At 60.5% G+C, this 15,190-nt stretch overlaps 2 protein-coding genes across 3 annotated transcripts; both read left to right on the top strand.

Annotated features, from left to right (window-relative positions):
- Positions 1 to 51: 51 nt before the first annotated feature.
- On the top strand, positions 52 to 5,396 carry ZPR1 (ZPR1 zinc finger). Of its 2 annotated transcripts, XM_074927664.1 has the most exons (14): positions 99 to 284; positions 620 to 781; positions 1,112 to 1,202; positions 1,372 to 1,442; positions 2,283 to 2,369; positions 2,449 to 2,571; positions 2,757 to 2,810; positions 2,907 to 2,973; positions 3,232 to 3,302; positions 4,078 to 4,167; positions 4,261 to 4,371; positions 4,467 to 4,553; positions 4,813 to 4,878; positions 5,138 to 5,396. In XM_074927664.1, the coding sequence occupies exons 1-14, from the start codon at positions 165 to 167 to the stop codon at positions 5,270 to 5,272; spliced, it is 1,335 nt and encodes a 444-aa protein (XP_074783765.1). In that variant the 5' UTR covers positions 99 to 164; the 3' UTR covers positions 5,273 to 5,396. The 2 variants fall into 2 exon arrangements, with proteins under 2 accessions (XP_074783766.1, XP_074783765.1); XM_074927665.1 differs by lacking the exon at positions 620 to 781 and having other exon boundaries at positions 52 to 284.
- Positions 5,397 to 5,524: 128 nt separating this feature from the next.
- BUD13 (BUD13 homolog) lies at positions 5,525 to 12,122 on the top strand. The gene is made up of 11 exons (XM_074927663.1): positions 5,525 to 5,693; positions 5,883 to 5,976; positions 6,442 to 6,526; positions 6,691 to 6,748; positions 6,971 to 7,842; positions 8,296 to 8,594; positions 8,933 to 9,041; positions 9,517 to 9,655; positions 9,983 to 10,167; positions 10,497 to 10,578; positions 10,906 to 12,122. The coding sequence occupies exons 1-11, from the start codon at positions 5,569 to 5,571 to the stop codon at positions 10,997 to 10,999; spliced, it is 2,142 nt and encodes a 713-aa protein (XP_074783764.1). The 5' UTR covers positions 5,525 to 5,568; the 3' UTR covers positions 11,000 to 12,122.
- The last annotated feature ends 3,068 nt before the right edge of the window (positions 12,123 to 15,190 follow it).

Here is a 15,190-nt window from a genome sequence, read left to right as displayed (position 1 = left end):
CGGGGCCCGGCGGGGCCGCCTGGCGGGAGCTGAACCACAATAAAGGCGCCGTCATGGCGGACTAGGCCGCGCCTCAGCCGCCACCTCCTCACGTGACCGGCCCGTTTCACGTGACCGGCCCCTTTCACGTGACCGCGGCGCGCAGGCGCGGCGGCAGCGGCATCATGTCGGCGCTGGGGGCGGTGGAGGCGGCGGGGGGTTCCTTGTTCCGGCCCCTCAGCGCCGAGGACGGGGAGCAGCGCCCGGCCGAGATCGAGTCCCTGTGCATGAGCTGCTTCCGCAACGTGAGGGCGGGCCGGGGCCGGGGCCGGGGCCGCAGCGGCCTCCGGGGGCGGCGGGGCAGCCCCGGGGAAGGGCCCGCCGGGGGCCACGGCGCGTCCCGGGGCGAGGGTGGGTGGTGGGAGCTGGAGGGCTGGGGTGCAGGAGGCAGGCGGGGGGTGGTGGGGGGCAGGAGGGGGCGGCGGGGCCCGCCCGGCGGTGAGGGGGTGTGGGGGTGTTTGGGGGGTGACAGAGCTCGGGGATGGGGACCGGGACCTGCCCGGGGGGTTGTTTTGGCAGGAACACGGGGCCCGGAGCGTTGGGAGAGCTCGGCTTCCCACGAGGCCCCTCGCTGCCGCAGGGGGTGACGCGGCTCCTGCTCACCAGGATCCCCTTCTTCAAAGAGATCATCGTCAGCTCCTTCGCCTGCGACAGCTGCTCCTGGTCCAACACGGAGATCCACTCCGCGGGCAGGATCCAGGAGCAGGGCGTGCGCTACACCCTGGCTGTCACCTCCCGGCAGGTGAGCGGGGGGTCCCCTCTCCTCCCCCCGCTGCGGGGCCGGGACCACCCGTGTGCCAGGAGCTGCCTGGTGCCTGCCTCTGCCCCTCACGAGCCGGCCTAGCTTGAGCAATAAAGCATTTCTTCTCCTGCCATTTGAGAAACAGCGTTATTTGTTTGGTAGTAACTGTGTAAAGCCCCAAACGCGCCTATGCCCGCGTCGGAGAGGCTGCTAAGGGCTGCCTGGAGCAGACGCTGTGCTGGGTGCTGCGTGTCCCGGGTGGTCCCGTGGCGTGTGGGAGCTCCTGGTCCCGCTGGGACCCTCACGCCGCTCCTCGGCTGTCGTGTGCAGGACTTGAACAGGGAGGTGGTGAAGACCGACTGTGCCACGGCTCGCATTCCAGAGCTGGACTTTGAGATCCCCGCTTTCACCCAGAAGGGAGGTGGGTACGGCCTGCGCCCCTCGGCCCGCCGACGCCTGTCCCGGGGCTCACGTAACCTTGGCAGGGGCCACGGGGGGAGGCTGCTGGGGATCAGGACGAGCTGGTGGGGGGTACCATCGCTGGGCTGGGCCTAACGGTGCCGCCGCTTCTGTTTTCTTTCCTTCTCCAGTTCTCACCACCATTGAAGGGATCATTGACAGAGCAGTTGTGGGCCTGGAGCAGGACCAGCCCCTCCGCAGGGTAAGATGCTGCAACAGGGGAAGCTCCTCGGGGGCGCCTGCTCGGCAGATGCTTCTCTTGTTCTGCCTGTTGGCCTTGTGTGCTGCTGCTAAGTGAGTTGTGGGCTGTTAAAGTATTTCAGAATTTCACCAGACTCTGGGTATCTCTAGGTGTAGCTTTATTAACAACTCAGAGTTGGGCCATCGCCCCAGTGAGTGGCAAATGTCCAAAGGACTCATGCAGTTTATATACCTAAATCTATGACCTAAGTCCAAAGTCTTTGTAAGTTTCTTCTTAACCTTTTAGTTCTCGATTCTCATCATTTATTACAGTTCACTACAGTCCCCTGTCTCAGCCAAATTCTTCTCTTCTGGTTCCAATCCTTCCTTCAGTTTCAGGATCATCATGTTCATCTTTCTTCCACTAGTTTTCATCTCACACAATTCTGAGAAAGACTTTGAGACATTCTATTAAAAATTTAGGTAGAGCAAGCAGTTTTTAGATATTAAATTTTCTTAATCTAGCATAACACCTATGTTTAGTCAATTAATCATTCTTTGTTAGAACTGTCTCTATGTGATTAGCTTGAGTGGGTTTTAAACCAGCCTTGGCTTGGGCCTGCACGAGAAGCAGGCTCAGAACACTTTTCAGGCCTGTGGAAGCAGCATTCCAGTTGCCTTGGTAATATTACAAGATAGCAAAGTCCTGAACACGTTTCACTAGGTCTTAAAATCTATTTCAGCTATACCAGAGGTTGTATTTAAAGTTCTTCTGCAGGGCTCTCTGGTTTGTGCTGTTGTCAGTGTTGTCTTCACCTCTGGGCCGTCCCCTCGTCAGTCTCAAACGTGTCCTCTTTTGCAGGCGACGGACCAAGAGGTGGCAAGTAAAATAGATGAGTTCATTGGTAAACTGAAGCAGCTGAAAGAAGTGCATTCCCCCTTCACGTTTGTGAGTACGCGCGGGAGGGCAGCCCCTTGCCCGCGGGGGGAGGCGCGGGACGGCTTCCTGAGGCTTCCTTCCTCCGCAGATCCTCGACGACCCTTCCGGGAACAGCTTTGTGGAGAACCCGCGTGCGCCGCAGAAGGACGATGCTCTCGTGGTCACCTGCTACCGGAGGACGCCCCAGCAGGCTGCCGCGCTGGGACTGGAGGTAACGGGGAGCTGCTGCCGCTGCTCGCGGCCTGGGGCAGCGGGGCTGGTCGGTCCCCTCGCTCTCCGGGAGGCCCTCAGCTCAGGAACAGAAGCTAACGCTGCGTCTGGTGTCCGCCCTCGCTCTCTGGGGGACCCCAAGCTCAGGAACAGAAGTTAATTCTGTCTCTGGTGTCCCCCTGGCAGGGAGAGGAGCTGGATGAGAAGCCGGTGGATTCTGCAGAGGACCTGAGGAATGAGGTGGGTGACTTTGCAGCGCGGTGGTGGCCGTGCCTGGGCCAGGCATTCCGGGCTGGCCGGGACTTCCCGTTTCTCCTTTCCCTTCCCGTGACCCAGGTACTGCAGTTCAACACCAACTGCCCCGAGTGCAACGCTCCGGCTGACACGAATATGAAGTTAGTGCGTATCCTTTGAGGGGTGTCGGTGCCGTCTGCGCCGGGGTGGGCCTCGCTCTGTGCTGACCCAGGTCTCTTCCTGCTGCACCCATAAAACTCAATTCTTTCGAGTGATGCCTGTCAGGATGCAAATCTGTCTCAGTGCTGCTCACAACTTGCCCGCGAGCTCCTGCAATACCTCAGGAGGGACTGAGGCTGTGAAGAGGGCGCGGGCGGCAGCTTTGAGCCTTCCCTTTCACTGAGTTTCCCTTGACTGTCTGCTCTAGAAATCCCTCACTTCAAAGAAGTGATTATCATGGCCACAAACTGCGATGCCTGTGGGCACAGGACAAATGAAGTGAGCTGGAAAACTACTGACCCCTTTTTTTGGGGAGGAGGGTGGTGTTTTATGGGTGTCTTGGAGTCCCTGGGCTTGATGGTTCGGGACGCCGGGCTGGAGGGAGCCTGGATTTACAGGCGGTGTCACGGGGTGCGTTGTGGTGGGTGTCACAGAGCTGCCCTGCTGTGGGGTGGGGGCCAGGCCGTAGGCGAGCCGCGCGAACGCCGTGCGTGCTGCAGGCTCAGGCTGGGCCGGACATCTCTTCCTGAACAATCAGAGGGGCTGACTTGGGTCTGGAAGAGCCCCATTTGGCATGAGTCGGCTACCTCCACGCCTGCTCAAGTCCTCCGCGTTCAGGCACCGTCCCCAGGTTTGGGGCAGCTTCTGAGCTGCCAGGGTAAACCCTCTTAAAGCATCGTGGTGTGACTGAAGTGTAAAAGCCAATGAAGCAACTCCCTGCCAGGAGGGTGCAGAGAGGGGGGATGAGTCTCTGGAGCCAAGGCCCCAGCGCCAGGCCCTGAGGGAATGGCCTCAAGCTGCCCAGGGCAGGGTCAGGCTGGCTCTGAGGAAGGATTTCTGTGCAGAAGGGGCTGTTGGGCGTTGGAATGGGCTGCCCAGGGCAGGGGGGAGTCCCCGGGATCCCTGGAGGGGTTGAAGAGTCGGGCTGAGCCAGCGCTGAGGGATCTGGGGGAGTTGGGAAGGGTCAGGGGGAGGGTCATGGTGGGGCTGGAGGAGCTGCAAGGGCTTTTCCAGCCCAGATGATTCTGTGATGCTGACAGCCGGGTGTTCCTAGGTGAAATCTGGAGGAGCGATCGAACCGCACGGCACCAGGATTACCCTTCGGATCACGGACCCTTCCGACATGACGAGGGATATCCTGAAGGTACGGCGCCCTCGATCCCTGCCCCGCCCTGCAGCGGGGGTGCGGGGCCCAGCCCTCCCTCTGCAGGGACTCACCGGGTGCTCACCCTTGCAGTCGGAGACGTGCAGTGTGGAGATCCCCGAGCTGGAGTTCGAGCTGGGGATGGGCGCGCTGGGGGGGAAGTTCACCACGCTGGAGGGGCTGCTGAAGGACATCCGAGAGCTGGTGAGCGACCCTGCAGTGCTGCCGAGCGCAGCTCGGGCCCCTCCACCTTTGCTTTGGCCTGGCTGGGGGCTGAGCCCGTGGCTCTGCTCTTCCAGGTCGAGAGAAACCCCTTCACCCTGGGGGACAGCTCTGTGCCCAGCAGAACGGGAAAGCTGCAGGAGTTCCTTGGGAAACTGCAGGGGGTGAGTGCGCTCCCAATTTTCCACGCTCCGCAGCAAGATTTTCGCCACCGCAGCTGCAGTGTGTGTTTAACTGAACTCGGCAAGCATCGCCTTAGCTTTTCTGTCCGTCCCACGCCTGCCTGCCTTGTTTCACCGAGCTGTTACTGGTTTTTAACCGAGGAAAACCGTTTGAGCGATCTCAGGCGTCCTATGGGTGTCTCGGTGCCACAAGTGCGGAGGGATTAGAAAGCCTTAACGCCTGCACACGCTCTTTCTGCAGATCATAGAGGGGAAGACAGAGGCTCACTTCATCATGGATGACCCTGCAGGCAACAGCTATCTTCAGGTGTGGTGTTGTGTACTCAGGAGATGAACTCTTAAGTTTTTTGAGCGGTTTGGGTGGATTCTCTTTATTCCCCTGGGGTGTGTGGGTGGGCAGGGTTCTTTTCGGGGTTCTGGGGGGTGGCTGCAGGCTCTGTCTGGGGAAGGACGACTGCTGGTGGCTTTGTGGAAGGAAGGCGGGAGCAGCGTCTGCTCCCCGGGATCAGGGAATAGCGAGCGCGGGGGAAGGGGGGTGCGAAGCCGGCGTCCGTCTCGCCCCGCAGAACGTGTACGCCCCGGAGGAGGACCCGGAGCTGAAAGTGGAGCGCTACCAGCGTACCTTCGAGCAGAATGAGGACCTGGGCCTGAACGACATGAAGACGGAGGGCTACGAGTCGGGGGGGGCCGCGGGCCGGTAGCGGGGCGCCGCCAGCCTCCGCCCCCCGCGGCTCCGGGGAGCAGGACTCGCGCGGGGCCGCCGCCCCTCCGCTTCCCGGGGCGGCCGCGGGAAGGGCGCGACCCCCAATAAAGGCTGTTACTGGAGAGATGGTGTCTGCTGCTCGCCCCGCCCATCGCCCCGCCCCTCCCCGCCCACGGCCCCGCCCATCGCCGTGACGCTGTCCTTCGCCCCGCCCGCCGGGCCCGTGTTGACGCCGCCGTGGCCCCGCCCCTTCCGTTGCCGGTCCCCCCGCGCTCGCGCCCTTCCGGCGGCGCCATGATGGCGGCGCCGGCGCTCTCCAAGGCCGAGTACCTGCGGCGGTACCTGAGCGGCCCGGCCGAGCCCGCCCAGCCCCGCCGCCGCCGCAGGAAGAAGCCTCCGGGCGGCGCCGGCAGAGCCGGGTGAGTTGGGGGGACGAGGGGAGGTCGCGGCCCGCGCCTGCCCCGGGCCTTTCGCGGCAGGCCCGGGCCCGCCCGCCGGGACCCCGCTCGGGGCCGGGACGCTCCCCAGGCCCCACACCCCCCCCATCCCCTTCCCGCGGGCGGGCCGGCCGGGGGGGCTGACGGCCGGGCCCCTCTCCCCGCTCCCAGGATGCGGATCGTGGACGACGATGTCAGCTGGAACAGCATCGCTGCGGCCCAGGAGAGGGAGGAGGAGGAGGAGGACGAGGGGGACATGCCTGTGGTGAGAGGGGGATTATGTCCAGCTCAGCCCATTCCCCGTGCGGCCCGCCTCGTGTCCGGCCCGGGGAAGCGCTTGCCCAACCCTTTCTCCCTGCCTCCTCTCTTGCGGGGCTCCGCAGCGGGGATGGGTGAGTTGCCCAGCTCCGGGCGCAAGGGGTGGGTTTAGGTCCCTGCTAAAAGCAGCCCGTTCTTTACGTATTTTCATTTTCACGAGCGCCAGAAGCACGGGGAGCTGACGGCTGCGGCGGGGCCTGTGGCCTGGGCTGGGAATCCTTGCAGGGAAGAGCTGACGCTGAGGGGGAGGCTTTGGAGAGGGGCTTTGAGATCGGCCTGGAGGAAGGCAGTAAAATGGTGGTCATGCATCAGCTGCCTGTCAGCGCGGTTACGCTCAATTCTTTGGGTTAGAGAGTAAAAATCCTTTCTTTTATTTAAAGCCATGTTGGGTTTTGTGGGGTTTTATCTTCAGGTGGCAGAATTCATTGATGAGCGTCCAGATGAAGTGAAGCTCATGGAGCAATTCCGAACGAATGCTAAATGGAAACTCTTAGGAGGTGAGACCAGACCTTTCCACTTTCTCTTTCACTTGCAACAGTTTAGAGCAGAGAAACAGTCAAAGATAATACTAGTTGGAAAAAAAAAAATTCTTGAAAAGCTGAAGAGGCGATGCACTGGGAACAGCCCTAACAATGGTGACTTTCTGATCGTTTTTCTTCAGACCAGAACGAAGATTCGCAAAGCTCAGATGTTTCAGTACCTGCCAGATCTACTGTGAGGTACGGGGCTCCGACTAGAAATTCTTCTGTGGGTAAACTCTTGTTTTCTGGCATCATCTGTCTTGTGCGGTTAAGTGCTTTGCTGTGAAATGTGGGAAGCGGCGTATGCCGGGGTTCATCTGCTGTTGAGTACCCTCTGCTGGTGGGGGGGAGCTGGCAGGTAGCTTGCTGTTTAGGTTTTCGTGTTCACAAAGTTGGTTTCACCTTCTCCTCTCCTCCCAGGCGCCAGCGCCGTGATTCCCCCGACCCGTCACCACCGAGGCTGAAGTACAATGTCTCCCCCAACCTCTCTCCCCCAAGACGGAAGCGCCACGACTCCCCTGACCTGTCACCTCCCAGGCGCCAGCGCCACGACTCCCCTGACCCATCACCACCGAGGTTGAAGTACGATATTTCCTCCGACCTGTCTCCCCGAAGACGGAAACGCCACGACTCCCCCGACCTGTCTCCTCCCAGGCGCCAGCGCCACGACTCCCCTGACCCATCGCCACCGAGGCTGAAGTACAATGTCTCCCCCGACCTCTCTCCCCCAAGACGGAAGCGCCACGACTCCCCCGACCTCTCTCCTCCCAGGCGCCAGCGCCACGACTCCCCCGACCTCTCTCCTCCCAGGCGCCAGCGCCACGACTCCCCCGACCTCTCTCCTCCCAGGCGCCAGCGCCACGACTCCCCCGACCTGTCGCCTCCCAGGCGCCAGCGCCACGACTCCCCCGACCTGTCGCCACCGAGGCTGAAGTACAATGTCTCCCCCGACCCCTCTCCTCCAAGACGGAAGCGTCACGACTCCCCTGACCTGTCACCTCCCAGGCGCCAGCGCCACGACTCCCCTGATGTCTCTCCAAAGAAAGTCAGTTCAGCGATGGGGAAAAAGGGCTGCAAAACCACGGACAAATTGCTGTCAGGGAGAGGCCAAGGAGAGCCGTCTCGGCTCAGACACGGCACCTCTGACAAGTCCTCGTCACGTCAGAAGCATCAGTCTACTCCAGATCTTTCCCCTCCACAGAAGAGGAGGTACGATTCTGACCCGGATTTGTCACCGCCTGGGAGAAAGAGCACCGGGTCACCTAGTCTGAAGAAGCTGAGCAGAACGCGAGGTGAGTGTGTGTGGGAGTCTGTTGTGCCAGTGCCGTGCTTCGCTGCCTGCCCACGCTGTGATCAGGTTTGCACGCTCCGGAGAGGGGAGCGGCGTGGAGTTGGTAGCGTGCACTCTGGGAATAGTAACGGGTAGGTCGCCATCTCTCTTGGGGAAGCTTGTTCTTGTAATCCTGTTTTTTCGTCAGCTGGACTAGAATTAACCTAAGAGTTAGCTGGCAAAGGCTTGAACATGTCTAAAAGAAAAATAGAGTTTAAACCGTGTTGTTGGGCAGTGCGCAGTCAGAAGGAAGAGCATTCACAGACTCTTGTCACATACTTGTGTTTTCCCTATGGCTTGTCATCTCTTAAGGTCTTGATTTTTCTCAGAGTTACTCTCACACACCACCATGCGTAGCCCTTCTGTGGGACTAATTGTGTCTAATTCTGTGATTTTTGGTCCGTCTTTACTGCAGGTGCTTCTCCAGCTGTGAAGAAGGGGAGGCTGGTGCCCTCGCCCGCGAGGTGCCCGAGGCACAGCTCCAAGTCCCCGTCTCCGCAGAGGGGCACCCGGAATGCTTCCGAGGCCAAGCGCGGGCTGGGCCCCGTTCGCAGCGATACCCAGAAGCGTGCTCCTCTCAGACGGACCCAGAGCAAATCCTCAGACTCGGATTTATCCCCTCCGCCACGGGCCCTGCCAGCCGGCAGGGATCAGCGCGGTTCCCCCGACCTCTCGCCTCCTCGCCACCGCGACGCTCAGGGGTCGCCCAAGAAGGTAAACGCTGCGTCCTTCCGCTTCACCTGTAGATTGCTTCCTGCTGAGAGGAGACCCTAAAAGTCCAACAACCCGCCAGCTGCGGAGTGGGGATTTCACAGGCTGCGTGTGTGCAGCTGTGCCAGACCCCCTGCTTGCAGCGAGGGGGGTGAGGTGGGGGTGAGAGAGGGGCGCTGCCTTGCTCCGCTCTGCTTCTGGAGCTCTGGGGCAGCAGTTTGTGAGGGTCCCCACAAAGCGCCGTTGGAACGCGACTGTCTCTGCCCACGCATCTCCTGACTCCTCGGGATGGCCGGACCGTGCTCAGCCAGTAGTCAACACGGTTTTTCTTTGGTTTGCAGGCGAGGACGATGTTTTCTGGGGTCAAAGCTGGCTTGGTGTCAGCTGACGTGCTGCGCAGGGAACAGGAGGAGCTCAGGAGGCACGAGAGAAATAACAAGCACTTGGAAGGTAGGGGTGTGAAAACTCTGCGAGCACCAGCACGCTGCCTCTTTCCTGCCCTTGGCTGCCCCTGCTGCTGCCTCCGGGGTGTTGGGGTGCGGAGGGGGAGCATCCCGGGGGGGCCACACCCACACGTGCCGATGGATTCCTTGGGCAGGGTCACTGACCCCCAGAAATAACGTTTATAAACGGTGATGTCCGAGCGGTGCCGGTGGAATTGTAGCGAGGGTGAGAGGCTTTTTATCGGCTCCAGCTGCAGGTCTGCAGAAGCAGACTGGTGTTGTGAGAGCTCCGGGCACGAGCGTGGCCCTGTGGGGCAGCAGCTGGAAGCGCGAGCTGGGATCCTGCCTGCTTTTGGATAATAAGCTCTGTCAGAGGCCAGAACAAAGAAAAAGTGTTGAAACGAGTCACGGTTAGCCATCAAATTGTCTGGAGACGGCAAAATGCTTCAAAATGCCTGACTCGAGGCATGTGCCCCCTCCAGAGGAATCCCGACACTGTGAGACCGTCTTCCGAGACAAGTTGGGCCGCAAGAGAAACCTGGCGCAGGAGTGGCTGGAGCAGAAGCAGAAAGCTGAAGCCAAGTCCGAGAGGGACGAGCAGTATGCCAAATGGGGGAAAGGGTAAGGCTCTGCCGGGCTCCCCTGCACGCCCCTTCGGCCTCGCGCTGCAGCGGAGGACTCCTCACTCCCTGCGTTTTGGCCCGGTTTTGGCACCGCTCCCGGTGCCGGTGCCACGTCACTTCATGCTGAGCTTGAGCCTGGGACCTCTCCGGTCCGGCCTGATCTCCAGGGGTCTCAGAGGCCCCTCCGGGACCCGCTCGGCTGCTGGACGTGCTTCGGGAGCGCCGCGTGCAGCGTGGTGGTTCTGGGCTCAGACCCGTCCCGCGGGTCCAGCCAGTCACAGTAAATGGTTGCTTGGCTTTAGGGTGAAACTGTGTTTGTTTGCAGGCTGGCTCAGGGGAGGCAGCAGCAGCAGAACGTGGAAGATGCAATAAAAGAGATGCAGAAGCCCTTGGCCCGTTACATCGATGACCAGGACCTGGATCAAATGCTGCGGGAGCAAGAGAGAGAAGGAGACCCCATGGCTGAGTTCATCAAGAGAAGGAAGGCCAAAGAGAACAAGGAAAAGAAAGGTTTGGCTGTTGAGTCGCACCGGTGCACGGTTTAAGGTTCACAGTGTAGAAGTGCAGCAGCTGCTGAAGACAAAGGCGATGCTGGTCTGGAGTTGGCGTGGCCGCGGTATCGGCGGTTACCGCCTCGGTCCCAGGAGCGGTTACTGAGAGTCGCTAGCGTAGAGCGCGGTGTCAGCGACCTAACGATCAGACAGGCACATCTTTGGGGGCTGCAGCTGGATGCTGGGCAGCCTGTGCACCGCGCTGGGCTGTGCCTCTTGGGGTGGTGACGGCGTGAGCCGGGACTGTGCCGCAGGAGTAAGCGGCTGTATCGCTCTTCCTGTTCCTAGAGAGGCCGAGGTACAACGGACCAGCCCCGCCCCTCAACAGATTTAATATATGGCCTGGGCATCGCTGGGACGGAGTGGACAGGTACACCTTGCTGGCGTGATGGCGTGCGAGGGTGGTAGTGAAAGCAGAGGAGCTTTTGCTTCGGAGCTCGCGGCGCAGAGCGTTACCAGATGAGCGGGGGAGCAGCGTAAGCCTGAATGCGCTGCGGCGCGAGCGGCTGGCGAGTAGGTGCTCGTCGGGGACCGGAGGGAGCGAGGCTGGCAGGGTCGGCACGGGTGCGCTCGCCGTGGGGCGCGGCAGAAGCTCGGCCCGGGCAGCGCCACAGCTCGTCGCGGCGCTGGAGTGCTTCGCGGCCTCAGGAAAGCTCCGGCGCAGCAGCCCCACGCTCTTCTCGCTGTCGCTTTGTAGGTCCAACGGCTTCGAGCAGCAGCGCTTCGCCAGGATCGCCAACAAGAAGGCGGTTCAGGAGCTCGCCTACAAGTGGAGCGTCGAGGACATGTAGCCGGGCCGCGGGGCCCCGCCACGCTTGGACCCAGAGGCGAGGCTGGGCCGGGAGCAGCGCGGCCAGGAGAGGGTTTTCCCGTCGGCCCAAGAGGACGAGCACTGGGAACCGCGGCGGGGAGGCTGCGGGACGGCCACGGCTCTGCCGCTCCCCGGGAGGTGCTGCAGGCCCTGCTCTCTGGTCCCTTTATCTTCTTTATCTGTCTTCTAACAAACCACATAAACTCTGTGCTTAATTGTTTGATGCCAAATACTTTGTCCTCTGAGGGCAGTTTGCAGCTCTTCAGGTGTCCTAAATCTCAGGTTTTTCTTCGTGGTGAAGGCACGTGGGGCGCTGGCTCACGGCAGAGTTAACCTCACCCGGTAGGTCAGTCTGGTCCAGAACTCAGTTGCGGCTTTGGCTGTTCCAGTTGTTCCAGAGAGCAACTCTGCCCTAAAACTACTTAACGGGGTGAGCTGATCGGTCTCTGGGCTGATGTCGGATCCCCTGTGCCCTTCCCAGTGCACCCCCAGGGCTTCCCTTTGGTTTGTAGGTGTCCCAGCTCCCTCCTGCAGTCGCCGCCTTTCAGCGGGGGGTTCATAAAGCTCGGCCTGTCCTGGCCCGCTCTGCGCCGCGGAGAGCGACCGCCCTGCAGAGCTGCGCTTGACGGCGGGACCCGCAGGGACCCGGCAGCTCTTTGCGGGGCGGTTTCTTGCAGAAATAAGCAGGCGGAGGTGGTTAAACTGCTTCCCCCGATGGCTCTGGTGGAGGAGCGAGCGGTGCAGACTCGTGCTCGTGCTTGGATTTGTCGGTCTCAGGCGGGAGGCCGGGCAGAGACCTTCCCTTCATCCCTGCCTGCGAGGAAGCGCTTCTGGAAGTAAATCCCGTTGTTCTCGGGGTGTTAAACGCAGGCGGCGGTTTCCACGGAGAGGCCTCGCCTCCGAGAGCGGGCGGGGGCAGCCGCCGGCACTGCGCTGCCGAGCGCTGGGGGGGCCGGGGGCGAGAGGCACGACCACAAACTCTTCTCTGGAGCGGGAGAGTCGTGAGAACTTCCTTCCCGGGTTTTTATTCCCCGTGTTACGTTTCTAGCAGTCCTGGAATCTGTCTGTACACTTGTAAATAACAGCTTCCTTTTTTTACTGGATTTTGGCGTGGTGGTGGTTCTTCCCGGGCAGGGACGAGGAGGGTAAATCGCTGTCAGCCGCCGGGAGAAGGGTTGGACGTCGCCGCCTGCCGTTACCTCTGCCAGTCCAACCGCGCTTGGCTTGGCTGGCGCCTTCCTCGGGGTCTGCTGCAACTCCAGGCTGGAAGCGGGGACTCGGTGGCCCCCGGCCGCATCCGCGGGGCACAGCTGCGCTGTCGCCGCCTGCCAGCTGCGGTGGCTGGGGACTGGGGGGCACGGGGAGCCGCTGGTCGATCTTGGAGCGGGCCGCGGGGTTTGGCAGGGCCCGGCCAAGCCCGGGAGGCTCCGCTGAGCCACTCGCCCTTCCCCTGCTGCCGTGGGTTGGGAGCGTGGGGCAGGCGCGTGGGGCAGCAGCGACAGGCAGAGCCGCTCTGCGCATCTTTCAGTTGTACTTTTCCCTTCCGTCACCAAAACCTGTTTTGTTCTTTCTTTTCTATAACTTGAGGCAGCTGCCACCTCAAAGGTTGGGGGGTTACCTTTGGCACGTACTCATTTTTGCTCTCGCTTGTCCGACTGAGACTCCTGGAGATGTGAGGAAAATGCTGTGGCCTTACTGACTTCCCCTCGGGTGGAGGGTCGCGGCCCCGGTGCGGTGCTCGGCCCGCGCTGCCCGCGGGGAGCAGCGGCTCTGGCACGGCGGCGGCTGCCTCGCCTGGCAGCCGGAGAAGCGGCTCCCTCGGAAGGCAGAACCGTCTCCCTGCTGCTGCGAGGCGCAGCCGGTCGGTACCTGCAAAACAGCAGAAATTTCTGCGCTTGCGACTTAATTTTGAAGGCTGTAGTTTTAAGATTTTAGGGAGAGGTGCTGCTGTAGAGACCCCGTAGGAGGGTTGGTTGCAGTTCCGAATTTATACGGTACGTCCAGGATTTGTTTTGATTCTCAGATATTTTTAAGCTGTATCTGCGCGCGGTAAGGGTGTGGGAGAGCTCGGCTGATGCGGTTTTGGCGCTTTAACGTGCGTCCTGTGTTCACAAATCAGCAAATACCAGACGGCTGATCCGGGTGCAGATGGAGTCGTAAAACCTGGGATCTGAACCAGCCCTTGTTCGCCTCGAGTGCGACTCCAGGGCCACGCTGCCTGTGCCCCCGGGCCTGGGGAAGCGCCGAGCCCGCCCGAGGTCCGAGTGGGCTCCCGGCCGCCCCGTGCCCGTGGCCTGTGCTCCCCTCCCCGCCGTGCCACGCTGAGCCGTGCTGGCAGCAGAGCGCTGGGGAGACGCTGCGGGATCCCCTGGGACGAGGGGGGGACGGAGACGGAGCGAGTGCCACCGGGAAGCGGATCTCTTCATTAGCGTTTCTGGAAGGGCAGCAGCCCCGGTCTTGGCAGCGAGCAGCAACTTTGATTAGCTTTAACCAAAAAAAATGAATATTAAAATCTTAATTTAATTTAAAACACTGTCATTCACAGTCATGGCAAACACCGAGCAGAGTAATTATTATGCAAATGAGGCAGATAGAAAAATGATTAATAATTGCGCAAATTAAAAATTATTGTAAACATCCTGCGACTAGTGATAAGTCCGGGAGGAGTGCGTGCGCAGGAGGCAGCGTTGCTCAGCCAGCTCCTGCATCCTGATTTTCTCATTAGTGGGATTTAATTAGCAAACGATGCGAAGGAGCCGCGCGGCGTTTGGGGGGAGGTCGAGGGTCGGCGCGGGCCGGGGCCCGGTTTTGGGGAGCTGCCGCCCGGGCCCTGCTGGCCCCGGCTCGCGGCCCCGCGCGGACGTTGGCTCCTCCGCTGAGGAGTTCGCTTCCGCAGCCGCTTTCCCCGTTCCTGAAGGAGCCGCCGTGTCCGTCCGTCCGCTCCCGCCGCCCTCCGTCTGTCCGTCCGTCCCTCCCGGGCAGCGCCCCGGCCACCCCCAAAACGGGCGCTCGCTAATGCCTGCTGGAGCCGACTCCCTGGAACAATTAATGAGCTTATTTGTCTGGCGTTTTGCTGCTAATTGCACAACATTATTTTTTCCCCCTGTTCAACTGTTTTACTTTTATACTTTTGACAGTGAGCACGATAATAATAATAATAGGCTTACACTGGCTAATAGGCTTACGTGGTGCATTATTCGTGTCAAGGACAAGCAATTAAGCCTGGCCTCACACATAATAATTAGATTTTTGTTGATGAGCTCATCGCTAACGTGTTTGGTGAAGATTAAGAGCTTAATTCCCGGAGTGTGACACCGCCTGCCCCCGGACCCCTGCCCGCAAGTGGGGGGCTTTGCTCGGGGTGCTGGGTGCTCGTGGGGCTGCCCGGGGGGGTGACCCGAGGGGCGGGGGGCGAAGGGCAGTGTCCGTCTGTCCGTCCAGCCGTGTCTGTCCTGGGCAGGGGGACGTGCAGCTGCTCCCCCCTGCCTGGCTCTGGGTTCATTTTTTTAATATCTCCAGCAAATCGGGTCCTGGCAAGTGACGTGTTATTGTGCTGGTTTCCTGCTGAGATCTCCTATTATTTTTTAATTAAAAAAGAACCCGAGATGCGTCATTTAAATTTCGATCCGGCAGCAGCTCCGAGGGGCAGGTGCTTGGCAGAGCCTGATGGCTGCGTGGAGCGTCCCGGGCTGGCAGCGGGGAGCGCGGGGGGCCGGTGCCTTGGCGGGGTCCCCCCGGGCCCCCCCTGCCCCAGCTCGCTCTGGGGCAAAAGCACCTTCCCCGGTGCCTCCGTCCTGCGGCGGGGCCGGCAGCGAAAATCCCGAGACTGCCAGGTTAGTGATTGTATATGCATATGTGCACTTTCCCTAATTATGGAATAATTAGGGACACGCAGAGATAAAAATTACTAATAATATTTACTCTAGACTCTATTTTTTTAAATAACCTCTCTCTCTCTCTTGCTCGTTCCCTGAGTCTTGGTGGAAATAACTTTGCAGATCCCAGTTAATGAATATTTGTAAATGCAAGAACATTCGACGACGGAATATCCAGAGGGCATCCTCTCTCTGCCTTGTAATTTTTTTCACGAGATATTTAATATTTATGGTTCCACAGCCTGGTGAATAAAGAGCCACCCGCAAACCCCCAGGAGCTCAGGGGCTGGGGATAT

Source organism: Athene noctua, chromosome 26 (assembly GCF_965140245.1).
Source record: "Athene noctua chromosome 26, bAthNoc1.hap1.1, whole genome shotgun sequence".
In the NCBI taxonomy this organism is placed as follows: Eukaryota; Metazoa; Chordata; class Aves; order Strigiformes; family Strigidae; genus Athene; species Athene noctua.
This window is presented reverse-complemented; position numbering and strand designations above follow the sequence as displayed.